Below are 15,820 nucleotides of genomic sequence, written 5' to 3'. Positions count from 1 at the left end.
TTTGTTTTCGCCGTTTTTTTTTTTTTTTTTTTTTTTTTTCCAAACTTGTGTGTTGGATGGGGGGGGCATCAGGCCAACACAGAGAAGCCCGCTCTAAATCGAAACGAACAGCAGGGAAGAAGTGCCTTGTTGTCCGACATAAGTAAAGGCGCCAGATTAAAGAAAACAGTCACCAATGACCGAAGTGGACCATTACTAGCGGGTGAGTGACACTTTTTTAACCCTAATAAGGAAAGGTGGCTAAAAATGGTCAATAATGAATTTTGGATTTTTTCTTTTTTTTTTTTTTCAGAACCCAAAGGAGGAGGTAGAGGAGGAGCTGGAGGAGGAGGAGGGGGCGGAGGAGGTAGAGGAGGAGGTGGTGGAGGAGGGAGTGTTGGAGGGGGTGCAGGTTTGGGAGGCCTGTTTGCAGGAGGGATGCCGAAACTGCGGTCTGCGACGAACAGAGACGCCACTGGTATAATAGTAAATTCATTCATTTTAGCGTTAAAAAAAAAGATGATGATAACAGTTGACAAATGTCAATCGATTTTAACCACACCCAAAAAAAATGAACGATCAGCACTCAAGTCACCTGACCATATTATTTTTTAATAATTACTTACCTGACTTGTCTTGTACCTACAGACTCACCAGGACCCAGCAGAGGACCCGTGCTCCCACCGACAGGCAGATTCAACAGCCCTAGCGCCCCAAGTGGGGGCATCCGTAGCCCCAGCTGCCCACCTAAATTCACAGGAGCCCCTCCGGGCAATCCTCCTGACCACCCCAAGGCACGGCGGAGTGTATCATCCAGACTGGACAACTCTGGATGTTCACCTCCCGCCTTACCCAACACACCGCGGCCAAACCAGGCCTTCCAGTCTCGCGGGGGGCCACCACCGCTCCCCGGAGGAGGAAGACCCAGCCCCTCTTCTGCACCCCCACCACCAAGCCTACCGGGAAGATCTGGACCTCCGCCTCCCGTCCCTGGAGGCCCTGTGTCGGGCTCCCGACCGAGTTTCTCTGCTCCCCCTCCTCCACCGTCCAACAGTAGCCGGCCTCCGCTGCCACCAACTCCTGGAGGAAGACCGCCGTTCGACGATCGCTTCCCGCCGCCTCCACCACCCGTGGGAGCTCCGTCACAATCGATGATCAATCGTGACCTGCCCCCTCCGCCACCGTCTAACAGCGCCAAACCTTTTCCTCCTGTTTCTGGCTCCTCCCCTCATGGCCCGCCCAGTTGCAGTCCACCTTCCCTGCCGCCAGGGCATCCAGGCCCTCCCCCGCTGCCCAACAGTCCAAATGTCAGGGAAGACCGCGGCAATCCACGACTGCCACAAAGGAATGCCTCGCTCAACAGGTTGTTTTTAAATTTAAATTTTTTTTTTTTTTTTTTTTAAATATTTGTTTATATAGGTAAAATAACATACTACTGTCAGGAACTACGCACACAGCATAGAGACACAAATACAATTCTGTATACACATACATCATCTGCTAGTTTCACAAATACCGGTAAGCATCAACATTTTTTTTAATCCGATCTCACGAAATATACCAAATAAATAAATAAATAAATTGTGATGTTCTCGTTTTGGAATTGAGATAAGCGCACTTGCGAACGATCGCTGCTAGCTTTGTTTACCTAGACGGGATCGTACACGTACTATTGGCTAATACCATGCGTACTCGGTGTACTATTGGCTAATTGAGCATGCTCTTCTGTTCCTCGCGCTGATTGGCTCATGCACCGTAGCATCTCTCAGCATCGCCCCCTGTCTGTCGGCCACTCTCTCGTTCACTCTCGCTCTGCGTCGCCATTCTACGACTCTACTGTGCAATTATATAATCGTGTCGGAAATGACGTGTTGATAACAGTGTGGGGGGGAGGTTCGTAAAGGGTATATATACACACGTAAATAATATAAATTAAAAATCTCGCCTCTACTTTGCGATTTTTCCCATTTATATATACAGAAATTGTATAAATAATTTGTTACACCGATAATATACCGAATATATATTATATATTCATTCTTCTGAGTAAAAATACATAACAATATAAACATATATACATCTATAATCTATAACGTAAAACCGTAACGTAAATCTTTCTCTCACCAGCCACAGCACAACTCCGCTTCATGCTCGAACAGGATCTCTGCCGCCTCCACCACATGAAAAACCCCCGACATTTGGCATGGCTCACTCCTCAGTACGAACAGGTAAACCTGCGAAAGTATAAAATCATTTATGAAATAATTCAGTTCGAACAGGTAAACCTGCGAAAGTATAAAGTATAAGTATAATCGTTTGAAATAATTCAGTTGGTGTATTGCATTTACAATATATATATCGTAACCATTTGGGGGGTTTTCTGTAATATTAAAATAGTGTACAATATATGTTTCTTTGACACAGAATTGCAACAAGTTTGTTGGTTAACCCTTCAAGTTCTTTTTTTTTTTTTTTTTGCATCCAAAGGTCCTCCTCCTCCTCCTCCTCCCTCCTCAAGTCGTGGAATGAGTGGAGGCACAAGTAGGCCATTGCCTACTCCTTCCCCAATCGGTCGACCGGGGCCTGACAGCTCACGTTGCCCAAGCAATAGACCTCCCCTCCCACCTGACAGGCCAAATACAGGAAGTGCCCTTGCTCCCCCAGTACCACCCATGAATAATGGCTTCCAAAACTCTCAGATCAATCAGTTACAGGGTGAGTAGGTGGTTAAGGCATCTACGCATGACTTTCACACATCATTTTTTCTTAATTCACACCAACGCTTCATAAACAAAGAGTCCAGTCGATTCAGTCAAAAACCTGCTACTTAAATTAGCTCCAACGTTTTTTTTCTGTAACCTTGTCATCTGGCTTATTTACAGCCCGGACATTTATAAAGGAAATAAACATGACAGAGGTGTGAAAATAATAGCACATCATACTTACAAATACTCACAAAATATTACATTTTGAATGCATGTCAGATTTTTTTTTTTGTCTACAGCTGTATATCATCGTGGTGGTTGGAAAAAAAAAAAAACAACCTTGTCTCATGTGTTTCTCCATTCATAGATGGCTGGGAATGCCGCTTCACTTTTCATTCCATATCAGAGCTTCCTCCACCAGAGCCCTACACACACATCCAGAAGACTTACCCCAGCAAGATAGCCAAGACTGAGGGCAGAGGTCAGATACATAATGAGCGGTAAAACGTATTCTAAAAGTAGTATAATAGTAGTAGTGTAATAACAAATGACGGTATCTTTTCAAAATGAGTGTGGCTAGCTAAGGTAATGCAGACTGTAACAAAATCACAAATGCTTCTTTTACCCAACTGCTATTGCTATGTATTATTAAGCCTCTAATACTTGAAAGTAGATGTGCCTTAAAAATAAGCTAAATTACAGTGTGAAAATGTTTTATTTTCTCATTTTGCACTCAGTTTACTTATTTGAATAATAATCTTAATTCTTATTTGAGAACGTCAGATTCTTCCTAATGCATTATATATATATATATATATATATATATATATATATATATATATATATATATATATATATATATATATATGTTTGTATATGTGTCTATGCACAAACTGAAAATATAAATCAAATTAAAATATTTTCTTTATTCCAGGTTCAGGTAAAAAGGAAAGAGGTGCTCCTCCTCTTCCTCCCATACCTAGGTGAAGAGATATTGGCCGGTATCAACGTCATTTGGTCGCCCTTATTGTTTGAGTCAAAACATTTGGGTCAAAGTCTAATGCTTTTTCTGAAAAATGTTCAACTGTGTTTAGACCCAAAGTGAAAAAAACATCCATTCCTACCTTGTTTATTTACGGAGCCCCTAAAGGAACATGGGGGGAAAAAAAAGAAAGAAAAGAGAAACATGTCCCTTTAGGGGTTCCGTATTTACTGTTGTTAATGGCTGTTGTTGTTAGCGTATATTTCATTTACCATTTAATTGTCATCAATCTGTTTGTTTTTTTTTTTGCCTCACACATTTTCCAAACTCTAGATCTTTCCTATTCATTTCTCATTCCATACTTTCCATGATTTACTTTATGTAAAGTCAACCCTGCCTTGGCATCGCGAGCTGTTTGATTCTGTCTACTATTTATGCTTTAATATTCTTCATGTTCATTTCCAAAAACACGCATTATCTCATATTGAATAAGAGCAAAATGAAACTCGATCAACGTTCATCTTGAGTGAAAAAACATCTACCGATCTTACAAATATTCATAAGTGGCCTTATTTCTGCGGGGTTACATGTACAGCTCATTCTCTTGGATTATGTCATAGGTCATATCGGGGGAGTACTGGCTAAAGCTATATTCAAATGTTCCAGGATAATCATGCAGTAAACAGAATGTAGAATACAAAATAATTTTGTACAATTTTGACAATTGTTTTCCCCCTCTGAGATTTTTTTCTAACTGGGCTAAAAATGGTAATGTCAGTAATATCGCAATCAGTGGAAAAAAAGTGATGCTTTTGATTATTACTGTAGGGGTTTTTTTTTAAAAAAAGTAAAAAAAATAGACAATTTCCTTTTTTTTTTAGACTTATTTAAACCTCAAAAGAGCCAAATACTTGCCTATAAAAAAAGTAAAAATTAAAAAAAAAATTTATTTCAAAGTAATTGTTCATGTTTACACACATAATCCCTTCAAAAAGGCTTGGGTTTTAGACTGAAAACTTTGAATGCACCGTCAGTGTCTTTATACCAACATCAGAACCTTTACTTGAAACTGTATCAAGTATTAAACTTGCTTTTCCTGCTGCATAAATGACCAGTGAGGGTGTGTTAACTGGTTTGGTTTGTAAATCTCACGTGTGCCTTTACAATGTCTGTTTTTTTTTGTTGTTTTTTTTTGACATGCGGATGTAGTTGAAACCGCTGAATGGTACTTTTCCTTTGATTGTAATGTGATGTGAGCCTGCAGTTAATGTTTCTGAATGAGATGTTGCTGGTTCTTGGTAGCACTTGGTACTTCAAAAAAAAAAAAAAAAAAATCAGGGACTTAATAGTGTTTTTCTTATGAGAATAAATACTGAGATTACACTGGGGTGATGCTGTGTCCACCTTGGTCAGCTCTCTCTTAGCCAAACACGGAAAAGGTAGAAAAGTACTACTAGCAGACCACTTCAGCAGACAAACTTTTACAAATGAATACAATTTCAACATTTTTTTCCACCTGGGAAATATAGTATTTGAATGTGTTGGTCGAAGAAAAAAGTCGTAACAAATGAAACATGAAAGTTTATGTCAGGGGTGTCAAACTCATAGAACCTAATTAGATTATCTATAAATAACAAAAAAGCTGTCATTTCCTGAACATGAAGCAATTGTGTATTTCTAATCATTGTAAAATTCATCAAACGGGCCGAATTGAAACCCCAAGCGTTATGTTTGACACCCCAGGGTTTACGTCAGTTGAAAAAGCAAAGATGCTCGATGTTTGCTTGAAACGATGTATAGAAATGTTCTATCTATTGCAGAAAATACCATAATTTTATTTTTAACAATAAGGTCTAGTTTTTTTTATTGTCATGTTTTCTATATTTGCACAATAAAACTGGGCAACAATTTGACGCAAGTCTCCTTCAAGAAGTCTCCTTGACATTTGTCAGTAAATATACAGTACATGTACTCCTAGTACCTACTGTATGACCGCTCCAGCAGGCAAAACTCTAACCACATTAACAAGTGTGACACAACGTCACACAGATCTGCTGCAACAGGCTGCCCCCTGGAGGTGCCAAGCAGATAGTACACTACGAAACCAATGTTATGACATAACATTAGAGAACTAGTGCCAAAATGAGTCAAACAACAAAGAAGCATACTGTCACCCCAAGAAAGAGTCACTTACAGTTCCTTATATAAAAAAAAACAGGATAATATCTGTCCGGCTAAAGTTGGTTTTTCAATATTTGATCCTGATATTTCGATCATTATCGGACCGATACTGATCCTGAGTACTGAATCGAGTCATTCCCAGTACAAAACAATATTGACCTACGTATGCACAGGCATGCAATGGTGGATACCAGTAATGGGTCGGTCACAAACGAAACCACTCCTAGAGCTAGCTTTCTGACGTGAACTACTGGAGCTAGAGCTAATAAATCATGAGGAAAAACTGCAGTATAAAGGCTTTATTTCACAGTATATCATAGTACCAATATAGTTATAAATGTATAAATATACTATTAAATAACACTCTTCTGAATTGCACAAATCATCGATCAACACCAATAACCCATTTTCCTGTTGAAGGAAGCAGATGATTGGCTGTAGTTTTCCCTGACCTAGAATTGAACAAGAACCACTTTACAGCAAGATAACGTAAAATAAAAGTAGCCGCAGGCGTTTTACATAAAACATGTCGAATGAAGTGTTGATTTATTCTGTGGCGTAACTTCAACAGAAGCCAATCGGGCAGCACGGGAGAAGAGAACCGATCAATTTAGTGAATGTCTGTAAGGAAGGTTAAACAACAATTGAATGGCTTGAATCCTTGAATTTCAAATGTATCGCACCACAAATTAGAAGCACAGAAAGTGCTCGAAATATGGATCAGTTAGTAACGAGATCGACGATCGGTAAGTACAGGGGGTCGTCAGCTAGTCGAAATTCCATTACTATGACGCCATTAGATTTCCGCCGTAAGTGAGAACACACATACTGTACATCAGTACCTATGTCATTCACCTACACTAACACAGTGGTGACATCATAATCTAGGACATAAAAACACCAGAAGAGTCTGACTTACACCTGGGAGTCATAATGAAGGGCAAAAAAAACCCAACACAAACCAATGAAAGTGATTGTAGTACAATCCGATTGAACAACTGGCAAATGTAAACAAAGCCGCCTTCCGCATGTAGCACCGCATTCATCCACTGTACTCGCCAACTAGAAAAATACTTTAAAGTATGGCAAATGGTGACGTAACCACGAAACACCATAGGCTGCTGTACTCGCCAACTAGAAAAATACTTTTAAAAAAATGGCGAAGTAACCACAAAACACCATAGGCTAAGGATGTACGACAGAGGACTTCCTGCATTCAAAATGTCTTCTACAATAAAACTTGAAAATGAAAACATTCATTTTAAGGCACTCAACCCACTCTGATGAAAAGGTATGACAGTACTGTGTAAGACTTAAAGGACAGAATCAGTATTTTATAGACACCCTTTGGTCAGACCAATCACCACGTCTCTCTCAACACATCAGTAAACAAGTAACACGTTCATGTACCAACACTTTACATATATAGATATATAATAAATACATTTTAGGTGTCCTTAAAATAAGATGAAAAAAGTGAGGAAACTCTCTGATGTTGCTGAACTATTGTCGGTATCAGTCATCTCCCAGAATTCCATTGGGCAACGCTCAACGTCAGCTACATTTAAGACTATTTCAACCAACAGATAACTACAGTAGGGCCTGTCTTGTAAAACTTCACTCTCAACTTGCTTGTGCTTTTGAGCCACATTCGTGAAGCCATGACATGGTAAAGGTCCATTAATAGACCTGGACTTTTAGAAGAGACCAGGAGCCTCATCATGGAATCACCGATTTTTCCGCTCTGGCTTTACTTCTGTTTTTGGCGTTTGATTGCCGTCTACACCGTCCACCCTGAGGTGATCTCTGCTGTAGTGTTTGATCAGCGCTCCAGGGATAAAAGCCATCAGAGCGATGGCCAGGAGCTGAGCCAGTGTCCTCCATGAAAAGATGTCATCCAATGAGGTGATCTCTGAGAGTATGGCGCCCGTACGAACACAGATGAAATTGTATGGAATCAATCCTGGAGGAAAAAAAGGTAGGATCTGAGTGATCGAGGTGTAACTTTAGTTTAAAAAGATGGCCGACGTGCCGATTGTTAGTCGAGGAGGCAAATAGCAAAAACGTATAAGAAAGACATGCGGTTATACACAAAAATTTAAAAATCACACCCTTCACTTGCAACCAGCCTCCTCCTGGACTGTCCAGCTGTCAGTCACATGACATCACCTCATATGGGCAAAGCCTGCAGTGTTACATCTTCTGTTCCCGTCAACATTTTTATCAACTCTTCAGGAGAGTTCACAGATTCAACAAATATAATTTCCAAAAACGTGGCTCATTTTATTAACTAATTAAACTATGTTTTGTGGTAAAATAATTTTAAAAATAATTTTCACTCACCGTCGCCATCTGCAAAACACTCTAAAACGTTGAGACAGAGCCAAATTTCTTTTGGGTAATAGCTTGGAAACTAGAACTATTGAGTGGAATTTGTGGAATTTGTCTGTTAATTATTGTTTCCTTTGGGGAGATTGTGACAAAAATTCAAACACACGCTTGACATTTCAAAATGCAACTCCACAACCAACAAGCAACTCCCCCCTGCATTCCTACTAACTGATATTTTCATCACCTGTTGCCTTCACCAACATTTCCATCCAGCTCAGCACTTTAGACTTTAGATAACAAGACACCCTACATAAAAAAAAAAATCAGACTCAACTTCCAGTTCAAGCTCACGTTCTTTATTCCAGTTCCACTTCTCTTCCTTTCTACACCACGGTAAACCATCTTATGATACCTTCCTATGTCCCTGGCCTTTCTTTCTCTATCATGTCTGCCAGCTCTCTATCTTTACCAGTCATAGTCCTAACATTCAAAGACCCCACTCTCACCTCTATTCTCCAGTCTTTACTATTTTCTTGTGCCACCTTGCACACCTTTCTCCTCACCCGGCAGTCGTCAAACATTAGGCCAATTTCTACAAATAGCCTGTTGGTTAACGTCAACTGAAGGAGCCGTCATTAGCCCCAGTTAGATGTGAAAGTGTTTGTAATCGTTAATTTGAATATTGTTAGCCTTGCGTGCCCCCTAGTGGCTGCTTAGCATTGGATATAACATTCCAAACACATCCAAAAGCATTCGTGTTGTTTTGAATTTGAATCTCATCCTGTTAGTTGGATGCTCTTTAGGACACAAACATACAGTAGCCATGCTTTATTTTGTGTTTGTTGGTCTCACCTATAAAGACAGAGAAGAAGAAAATAGGCATAGGGATGTTGAGGACAGGGCAGGAGATGTTAAGGAACCAGTTAGGAGTCATAGGAAAGAAACGTAGAAAGAGTAGAAAGAAGAACAGACTGCTACGATTTTCCTCCACCTGACAAAAAGGAAAGGGATAAATGAAACTCGGTAAAATAAATAGAGGGAACGCATCAATGTAGACCAAGTTGTGACATATTGTCTTATAAATATGGGTTTTTGGCCCTAAAATGTATTAAATATAATACTTGGGATTTTTAAGATTGTAAACAAGGATTTTGTAAGAGAAAAGATGCCCAAGCCACCCCTGTTGCCTATCAAATGTATTGCATCTAATGAAGTAAATCTACAAAATAAAAGTGTCTTAGTACTGTATTAGTAGGATGTAGAATGTTTAGGCGAAATAATATTAATAAAATGTACAACAATAAACCTAAGCCTTGAAAGAAAATTTGGCAAATCTCTGTCACCATCTAGTGGCATCAACCAGATTACAGCCCCTTCTTTGTAACGCATGAAACTAAATTGACCAATTCATTAATCCCCCAGGGCAATTTTTAAGTTATTTAATAAATCAATTCTAATTCATTTTTTGGTTCGTTTAGTTTGCGTTTAAATTACAATGACATACACATATTAATAATAAGTTAAGGGGACAAAATGTCGGAAGCACAAGCCCACAAGTTTATCATTGAAAGAAGAACGCTAAAGGAGCTAATGCTAAATGTTCACTGACGTCTTCTACAGGTCACACTGACACTGAAACTGTCCGATAAAAAAGGTTCAAATTAAATTAAATTAAAAAAAAGACATCGTCCTGACGCTATGTTTACATGCGAAAAGCATAATGTAACTTCAGGTGAACGCAGTGTAACTTGTCACGTCCTCTCCGTGAAAGCCGAAACAATTAATTGCAAATGACACGCTAACATTTAATGTCCTATCAATTCAGGAAAACAATGACGTAATTTAATTTAGTATTCACCTTTACTTTGACGAACAATGTCAAGTGGTTGTCCCGCCGGTGATGAAAAATACTGGATGTATTTCCTCCTTTCGCCGCATTTTCATGGCATACTTTAAATGTTGGCAAGCCGCAAGACACGACCTCTGTCATTTTCTTCTGTAGCCAAAATACTCCCACACGGCTAATTTAAATTGTTTTTCACGGAATAACTCTTCTTTTGCCAATTTACCCACTTGGTCACGCCTCTCTTTTCCAATTTACAGGGACCGAAAACAAAGCAACGCGTTGGTGTTGTGTAACGTTGTTTTCGTTCCGTGTGAGTTGGGCGGGAATAATAAAAACGTTACGATAAATTACCTTTAGCGCTTAATACCGCTGTTAATAGTAATACAGAGTATTCGTGACATCCCTAATGTACACACTGTATAACGTTGCGCAGAAATTTACCCTTCTTTGCAGCAGAGCCACCTTCTCAGGGAAGAGCTGCACCACATAATGTTTCCCAAATGCGGAGGACAACAGGAAGCAAAATGTTGAGCCCACAGTGGCGAGCAGGCAGGCTAGAAGCAGGCCCTCCCAAGGCCCAAAAATTGCTCCAGCCAACATGTTCTAAAAGTAAAGATATACAGAAAGGATGAAACGGACAATTTATGGTCATCTAGTGCTGATAAAATACATAAAATTTTTAAGAATAAGTCTGATATAGTTTAACTCCTTAAAACAGACACACAAAAAAACATCAGACTGCAAACAGACAAGTTATTCACTCATTCATTTTATGTTACATGTTTAACGTTTTCCTTAAAGTCGAATATACATCTACTCTACGCCATAGAATAATGACAGACAGAAGTGCATATAAATGGGTTATTCAATGGCTAAAATAAATGACTTCAAAATGACTCTCAGGTGCAGTCGCTCTACATGTAAGGTCAATAAACACTGGTCCTTAATAATAATAAGAACTTACTTCATGTGAATGTGATAATTATTCTCACCAGGAATGATGATCCAGGGATGGCAAAGGACTGCTTATATAGGTAAGCACTACAGAAGAGCAGAAGAACGTAGCCATGATGCTCTTGTTTATAAAACTTGAGCGTATCCGCAAGCTCCCGCAGCTCATCCAGGTCTGACGGAAACGTGAGCCTGGACAAAAAAAAATACAAAATTACAACATCCACATTTAGACAAGACTGCATACATTTTTTAAATGTTTTGTTTCCTCCATCCTGCCCCCTCTTGCTAATTTATCTATGGATTAGAAACTAAAATTTGAATATATATGTATATATACACAAAAACTCAATACATCTCTGTTGCTCAGACCGTACGTGCCAAAAATTACAATTACAATTCCGATGCACAATTATATTGTTGATGTTCCTGAATGACGGTGACCCCTGAACTTTGCTGCTCCTGTGTCATGGAACTTGATACCACCACCATGCGTTACCACTGTAACCCAGGAAAAACTCTCAAGAAGCTTTCACAGAAAGAGCCCAAATTTACGTTTTCAAAGTCTTGATTGGAAAAAAAAAAGATATCGAAGTCAATCAACCGATTTTAAAAGGAAGAGATGTTACTTAACGTTCAAAAGTAAATGCAGTGTTTTCATTTATTTGTTTTTATTCATAGACTTTTTCACTTTTTCGAGTTGGAGTTTGGAGTCGGCTGAAACTGATAGTAAACTAAAAGTCAGTAGCTCAGAAGGACATCTGGTATAAAACCTGTGACAAATCAATATGAAGACTACTACTGTGGTGTGATATTTGTTTTTGAAAGACAGAGAGAGAGAGAAAAGAGAGACAGACAGAGACAGAGAGAGAGAGAGAGAGAGGGAGAGAGAGAGTCCATTTTTGGCTTCAAAGTATCTTGGTTGGCGTAATTCAATCATCTATGGACCACTGCAGACTTGACTGGGACATTTTGCATGCATGACACACACACACACACACACTCAGAGCAGTAATGTGATCAGTTGGGTGACCTAAGACGATGGAAGCCGACGTTGCCAACTGCTGACACCTTGTATGGGATGTTTTTTCTCTTTTAAATGTTATTTAGTATTATTATTATTATTATTATTTTTATTATTACTTGGAGTGTTTTTGCCTGGATTACAAAATGCCATAATTTGCATCCAATATCCTGAATCACCAGTCACTGCAGTCACTGCAACATTTACTGCACAGTAGTTTTCCTACAGCTAACACAGGGCAGCCAAAAATCAACAACATCCTGTAGTTACATGTTGTTTGTTTATGTCCTTTGCCATTGACCCTCTCTGATTTCACAAAAATAACTTTCATCAGATATAAAAATAATTGCTTCGTTTTCTAGCGTTAGTCAAAGCTAACACAGTATTCCAAGTATGTACATGGAAAAAGGTGAAGGGATTTTATGGTTTGTTTACTATAATTGGAATTCAAGGATTGTTTTGTCTTGAACTCATTTATCACTATAATTACATATATATATTAACAATTTTTAATAATGATTATTTTTATTGCATTGTTCTGTATTTTACTGGTTATATATGACTCAAAAAACTTAAATGCTTCACATTAACTTCAGGTGTCCAATGAAGTGCCTGATGGTACTGAGTTAATTAAATACAAAAAAAAACAAAAACAAAAAAACAACCCAAACAAAAACAAAACAAAAATAGTTTAAAAATATATATTAAATGTGTTTTTCATCCACATACATTATATTCTGTCGTCCTGCTTTATCTGTCATAACCAGCAATTTGATCAAAACAAATGTAAGACCATTAATATAATGTTTTCTTTTTAAAAATAAAGAATGAATTGACTTATTAATTAATTAAATTCCACCATTTGTCACTAAAGGTACATTTTTATCTTCCAATAAAATTTTGAAGTTATTTTATTCTCGTTTCCGGTACTGTAACTGATACAGTTCTCTGTTTGGGGAAAAGTACAATTTTGCCAGAGAGTTAAAAAAAATATTTTTTAAGATTTAAACTTTATTATTTTCCGTTGTTTCAACCCAGGTTCGCGGTCAATTCTCTGTTGTCCGTGCAGGTAATATTAGTATTTACCTGCACTGACCTCAAGTAAAGTCTTAAACGGCTGACCTGATCTTCGGGGGTTCCTGTACTTCCTCCTGCCCCTTCCTGACAGCCGAGCTCGGCGGCAGATGAGTGGACAGCAGGTAGAGAAACACAGTAGCCGCAGCCACGATGGCAGCCAGTCCCGCTAAAGAACGCATGTTTCTGACTTGCTGTAGCTTCAGTTCGTTTACTCGAAGACCCAGGAACTCGGCACGGTAACGTGTTGTCTCGGTTTGACGGAGGTGACGTTTGCTCGCAGATCGGGTCACCCGTACGGGGTTTCCCGCATGACGGTCCACTGGTGTCTATGACAAACACGTTCATAGACACGGACAGAGAACTCGTGGGGGGCCCAGCTGTACAGGCTCGTCACATGACAGTCTACTCACACTTGGGATTTAAACGTCTTCATTTTACTGCTGCTTCAGCCACTGACGCTACGACACGCCTCATTAAAAATAAAAATAAAGTCACTTCGCCTTACCGTGTGCAATTTGAGTCTTGGAATATCATTAAGGAAAAGTTGGTAGAAAGTCACAGCCTCAGTATGCACTTTCATAAAGGAGACACTAGAGGGCGACGTAGTAAAATCACACATTATTGTCATCAAGTGAAATTTGGACATCTACGTAAAATGGGGGTTTCTCTCCAGTCTAAAGTAGGACCGGAAGTCCCGGAAGTAAATAAAATATATAAATGGTGGACGAGAAAGAAAAAAAAAAGCTCACATCAATAAAATATATAAATGGTGGACGAGAAAAACTGATGTGAGCTTATATTAACACAATTAAACAATTACAATGACAATAAAGACTATATTAATAATAATGATAATAATAATATCAACTAAATTACTGTAATTGAAGTGGAAAGAAAATAATTAAAAAATACCGTATGATGTGGGAAAAAAAAGAATGAGGTGAACATCTATTTATTGTGGTTGTAATGTTACATTAAATGGCATCATTACTATGTTCAATATAAACCGTTTGATTTTTATTATTTAATTTGAGGATTTTGGCATCGGCAGATTGAAGGAAAGCTGCGTTTATCCACTGGGTTTTTCCACATCTGTAAAAGAAATATAAAAATATTTGGTGAATAAAAGTGTTATTAAAATAATAAAATGAAGATATATGATTTTTATTGTAATCATTCAAACACTATTTACATTATTTAACAATGTAAAGAGGAAAAATAGTTTGGTTTTTTCCCCACATCTAATGACATGTTATTGACATTTAAGTTTGACCCAGTGTAGAGCACAGATGCAGCTGCAACAGAAGGTAAAATGCATCATGCATCATCATACCAGAAGGACTGCGAGACGGTTGTGGCTCCGGAACTTGAGGATCTCGAGGTTTGACCAATATCAACAGGGCAACATCCTCTGGAATAACTGCAGCATATGAAAACAAGCAGTGGCAGTTGGCTGATTATACACTAAATTTATTAAATTTAATAAAATTATGGCTCCGGAACTTGAGGATCTCGAGGTTTGACCAATATCAACAGGGCAACATCCTCTGGAATAACTGCAGCATATGAAAACAAGCAGTGGCAGTTGGCTGATTATACACTAAATTTATTAAATTGAATGAAATTAGTCCGTCCATCTATCTATCTATCTATCTATCTATCTATCTATCTATCTATCTATCTATCTGGTTTTGATTCTTTATAAACTGGAACATACCTTCGTCACTGTCAGCATACTCTGAGGACGACGTACCGAGCAAGAGCATTAGGCCAAAGAAGAAAGCGATGGTTTTCACTTTCATTTTCTACGATAGAGGACACAATTCATTCACAACAACTTTGTTCATTTTGAAAAGACGAGGGCAACGTTTAATTGTACTCACCCTTGAATTTTATTGGGGTCGTGTCACAGAAATCCTAGTTATCGTGTCTTCACACTGACCGAGCCCAGATGTAGCTGACGGGGACGTCTGTTGCTGCGATGATATAAGTCGTTGAAATATGTCACCAAACCACCCGGTTCACTCATGAGCAAAGTCAGTTCCAAAAATAAACCAAAAACAAGGTTGGGAACAAGTCGCCTGTGTCGAGGTTATAGTGTGTGGATAAACTTACTCATCGCCTCACCGCTTACAGCAGTGTTTAAATGATTGACGTGTTAGCGTTGACATGTTAGCGTTGATCTATTTTATCCTCTTTCTAAAGTGACTTTCTCTGTTTGAAAAGACTTGGCCGCTACGAATGCTCTATTTCAACCGAGTTTCTTAAGATTTTTAAGATATCTCATAGAGCAGTAATTATCAACTGGCGGCCCGAGGGCCCAATTCGGCCCAAAGAATTGTCCAATTTGGCCTGTGCTTGGATTGCAAATCAAAGAGGAAATATTATGAGGTTCCCACTAAATAAATAAAATAAAATAAATATATAAACAATAAACATCAAATAATAATTTTATACAACAATTAGTGAGTGTACAGTCTTTCATGCTAGCTAATTCGTTCCTAAAGGTCGTAAGGCTGTGAAGTTTTTGGTTCACGAACGGCCTTCAGAAACGAATTAAGTTCAAAAATTCCAAGTTCCACTGTAGTACTTTTACAGGTTCTTTGGTGTGGTTTTGGAGTTACACTTTGTAGTAAACGGTTTCCAACCACACCACATGTCCATACATGTTGGACAAAGTACAAGAAAAAACAAACTGGATCAGGCCAGTTACAAAAAAAAAAAAAAAAAAAAAAAAAGGACAA

At 38.5% G+C, this 15,820-nt stretch overlaps 3 protein-coding genes and 1 long non-coding RNA gene across 6 annotated transcripts in view; 2 read left to right on the top strand and 2 right to left on the bottom strand.

The window, feature by feature from the left end:
• LOC112487853 (WAS/WASL-interacting protein family member 1-like) overlaps window positions 1–257 on the top strand; it is a 5,150-nt gene extending 4,893 nt beyond the window's left edge. Inside the window, exon 7 of the mRNA XM_025060958.1 lies at window positions 232–257. Coding sequence (XP_024916726.1) covers window positions 232–257 — 26 coding nt within the window. The remainder of the gene's footprint in view (window positions 1–231) is intronic.
• LOC103387733 (WAS/WASL-interacting protein family member 1-like) lies at window positions 46–5,579 on the top strand. Of its 2 annotated transcripts, none has more exons than XM_025060762.1 (7): window positions 46–202; window positions 293–457; window positions 628–1,342; window positions 2,107–2,207; window positions 2,467–2,694; window positions 3,052–3,165; window positions 3,619–5,579. In XM_025060762.1, exons 2-7 carry the CDS (start codon window positions 418–420, stop codon window positions 3,669–3,671), a joined length of 1,251 nt encoding a protein of 416 aa, XP_024916530.1. In that variant the 5' UTR covers window positions 46–202; window positions 293–417; the 3' UTR covers window positions 3,672–5,579. The 2 variants fall into 2 exon arrangements, with proteins under 2 accessions (XP_024916530.1, XP_024916529.1); XM_025060761.1 differs by having other exon boundaries at window positions 67–202; window positions 3,052–3,184.
• A 1,394-nt stretch (window positions 5,580–6,973) lies between these two features.
• Window positions 6,974–13,700, bottom strand: tmem41ab (transmembrane protein 41ab). Its single transcript, XM_008322474.3, has 5 exons — window positions 13,122–13,700; window positions 11,017–11,167; window positions 10,466–10,627; window positions 9,031–9,169; window positions 6,974–7,810 (listed from the first exon to the last, which is right to left on the bottom strand). Exons 1-5 carry the CDS (start codon window positions 13,253–13,255, stop codon window positions 7,575–7,577), a joined length of 822 nt encoding a protein of 273 aa, XP_008320696.1. The 5' UTR covers window positions 13,256–13,700; the 3' UTR covers window positions 6,974–7,574.
• Window positions 13,701–14,014: 314 nt separating this feature from the next.
• Window positions 14,015–15,801, bottom strand: LOC103387715 (uncharacterized). 2 transcript variants are annotated; one of them, XR_003051320.1, is made up of 4 exons: window positions 14,960–15,801; window positions 14,794–14,881; window positions 14,410–14,496; window positions 14,015–14,168 (listed from the first exon to the last, which is right to left on the bottom strand). It is a non-coding gene; the product is annotated as an uncharacterized LOC103387715 (long non-coding RNA). The 2 variants fall into 2 exon arrangements; XR_522459.3 differs by lacking the exons at window positions 14,015–14,168; window positions 14,410–14,496 and adding an exon at window positions 14,565–14,632.
• Between the last annotated feature and the right edge of the window lie 19 nt (window positions 15,802–15,820).

Source organism: Cynoglossus semilaevis, chromosome 12 (assembly GCF_000523025.1).
Source record: "Cynoglossus semilaevis isolate Cse_v1.0 chromosome 12, Cse_v1.0, whole genome shotgun sequence".
In the NCBI taxonomy this organism is placed as follows: Eukaryota; Metazoa; Chordata; class Actinopteri; order Pleuronectiformes; family Cynoglossidae; genus Cynoglossus; species Cynoglossus semilaevis.
The sequence above is the reverse complement of the archived record's forward strand: the minus strand, read 5'-3'. Positions and strand labels throughout refer to the sequence as shown.

Excerpts from the sequence above, each read along its gene's own strand:
- tmem41ab (XM_008322474.3), bottom strand. The coding sequence starts at position 13,255 with ATGCGTTCTTTAGCGGGACTGGCTGCCATCGTGGCTGCGGCTACTGTG. Across the intron at positions 11,168-13,121 it reads CAGGAACCCCCGAAGATCAG|GCTCACGTTTCCGTCAGACC; the intron begins GTCAGCCGTTTA and ends TTTTTTGTCCAG. Across the intron at positions 10,628-11,016 it reads TCCCTGGATCATCATTCCTG|AACATGTTGGCTGGAGCAAT; the intron begins GTGAGAATAATT and ends CTTTACTTTTAG.
- LOC103387733 (XM_025060762.1), top strand. The coding sequence starts at position 418 with ATGCCGAAACTGCGGTCTGCGACGAACAGAGACGCCACTG. Across the intron at positions 1,343-2,106 it reads AGGAATGCCTCGCTCAACAG|CCACAGCACAACTCCGCTTC; the intron begins GTTGTTTTTAAA and ends TTCTCTCACCAG. Across the intron at positions 2,695-3,051 it reads TCAGATCAATCAGTTACAGG|ATGGCTGGGAATGCCGCTTC; the intron begins GTGAGTAGGTGG and ends CTCCATTCATAG.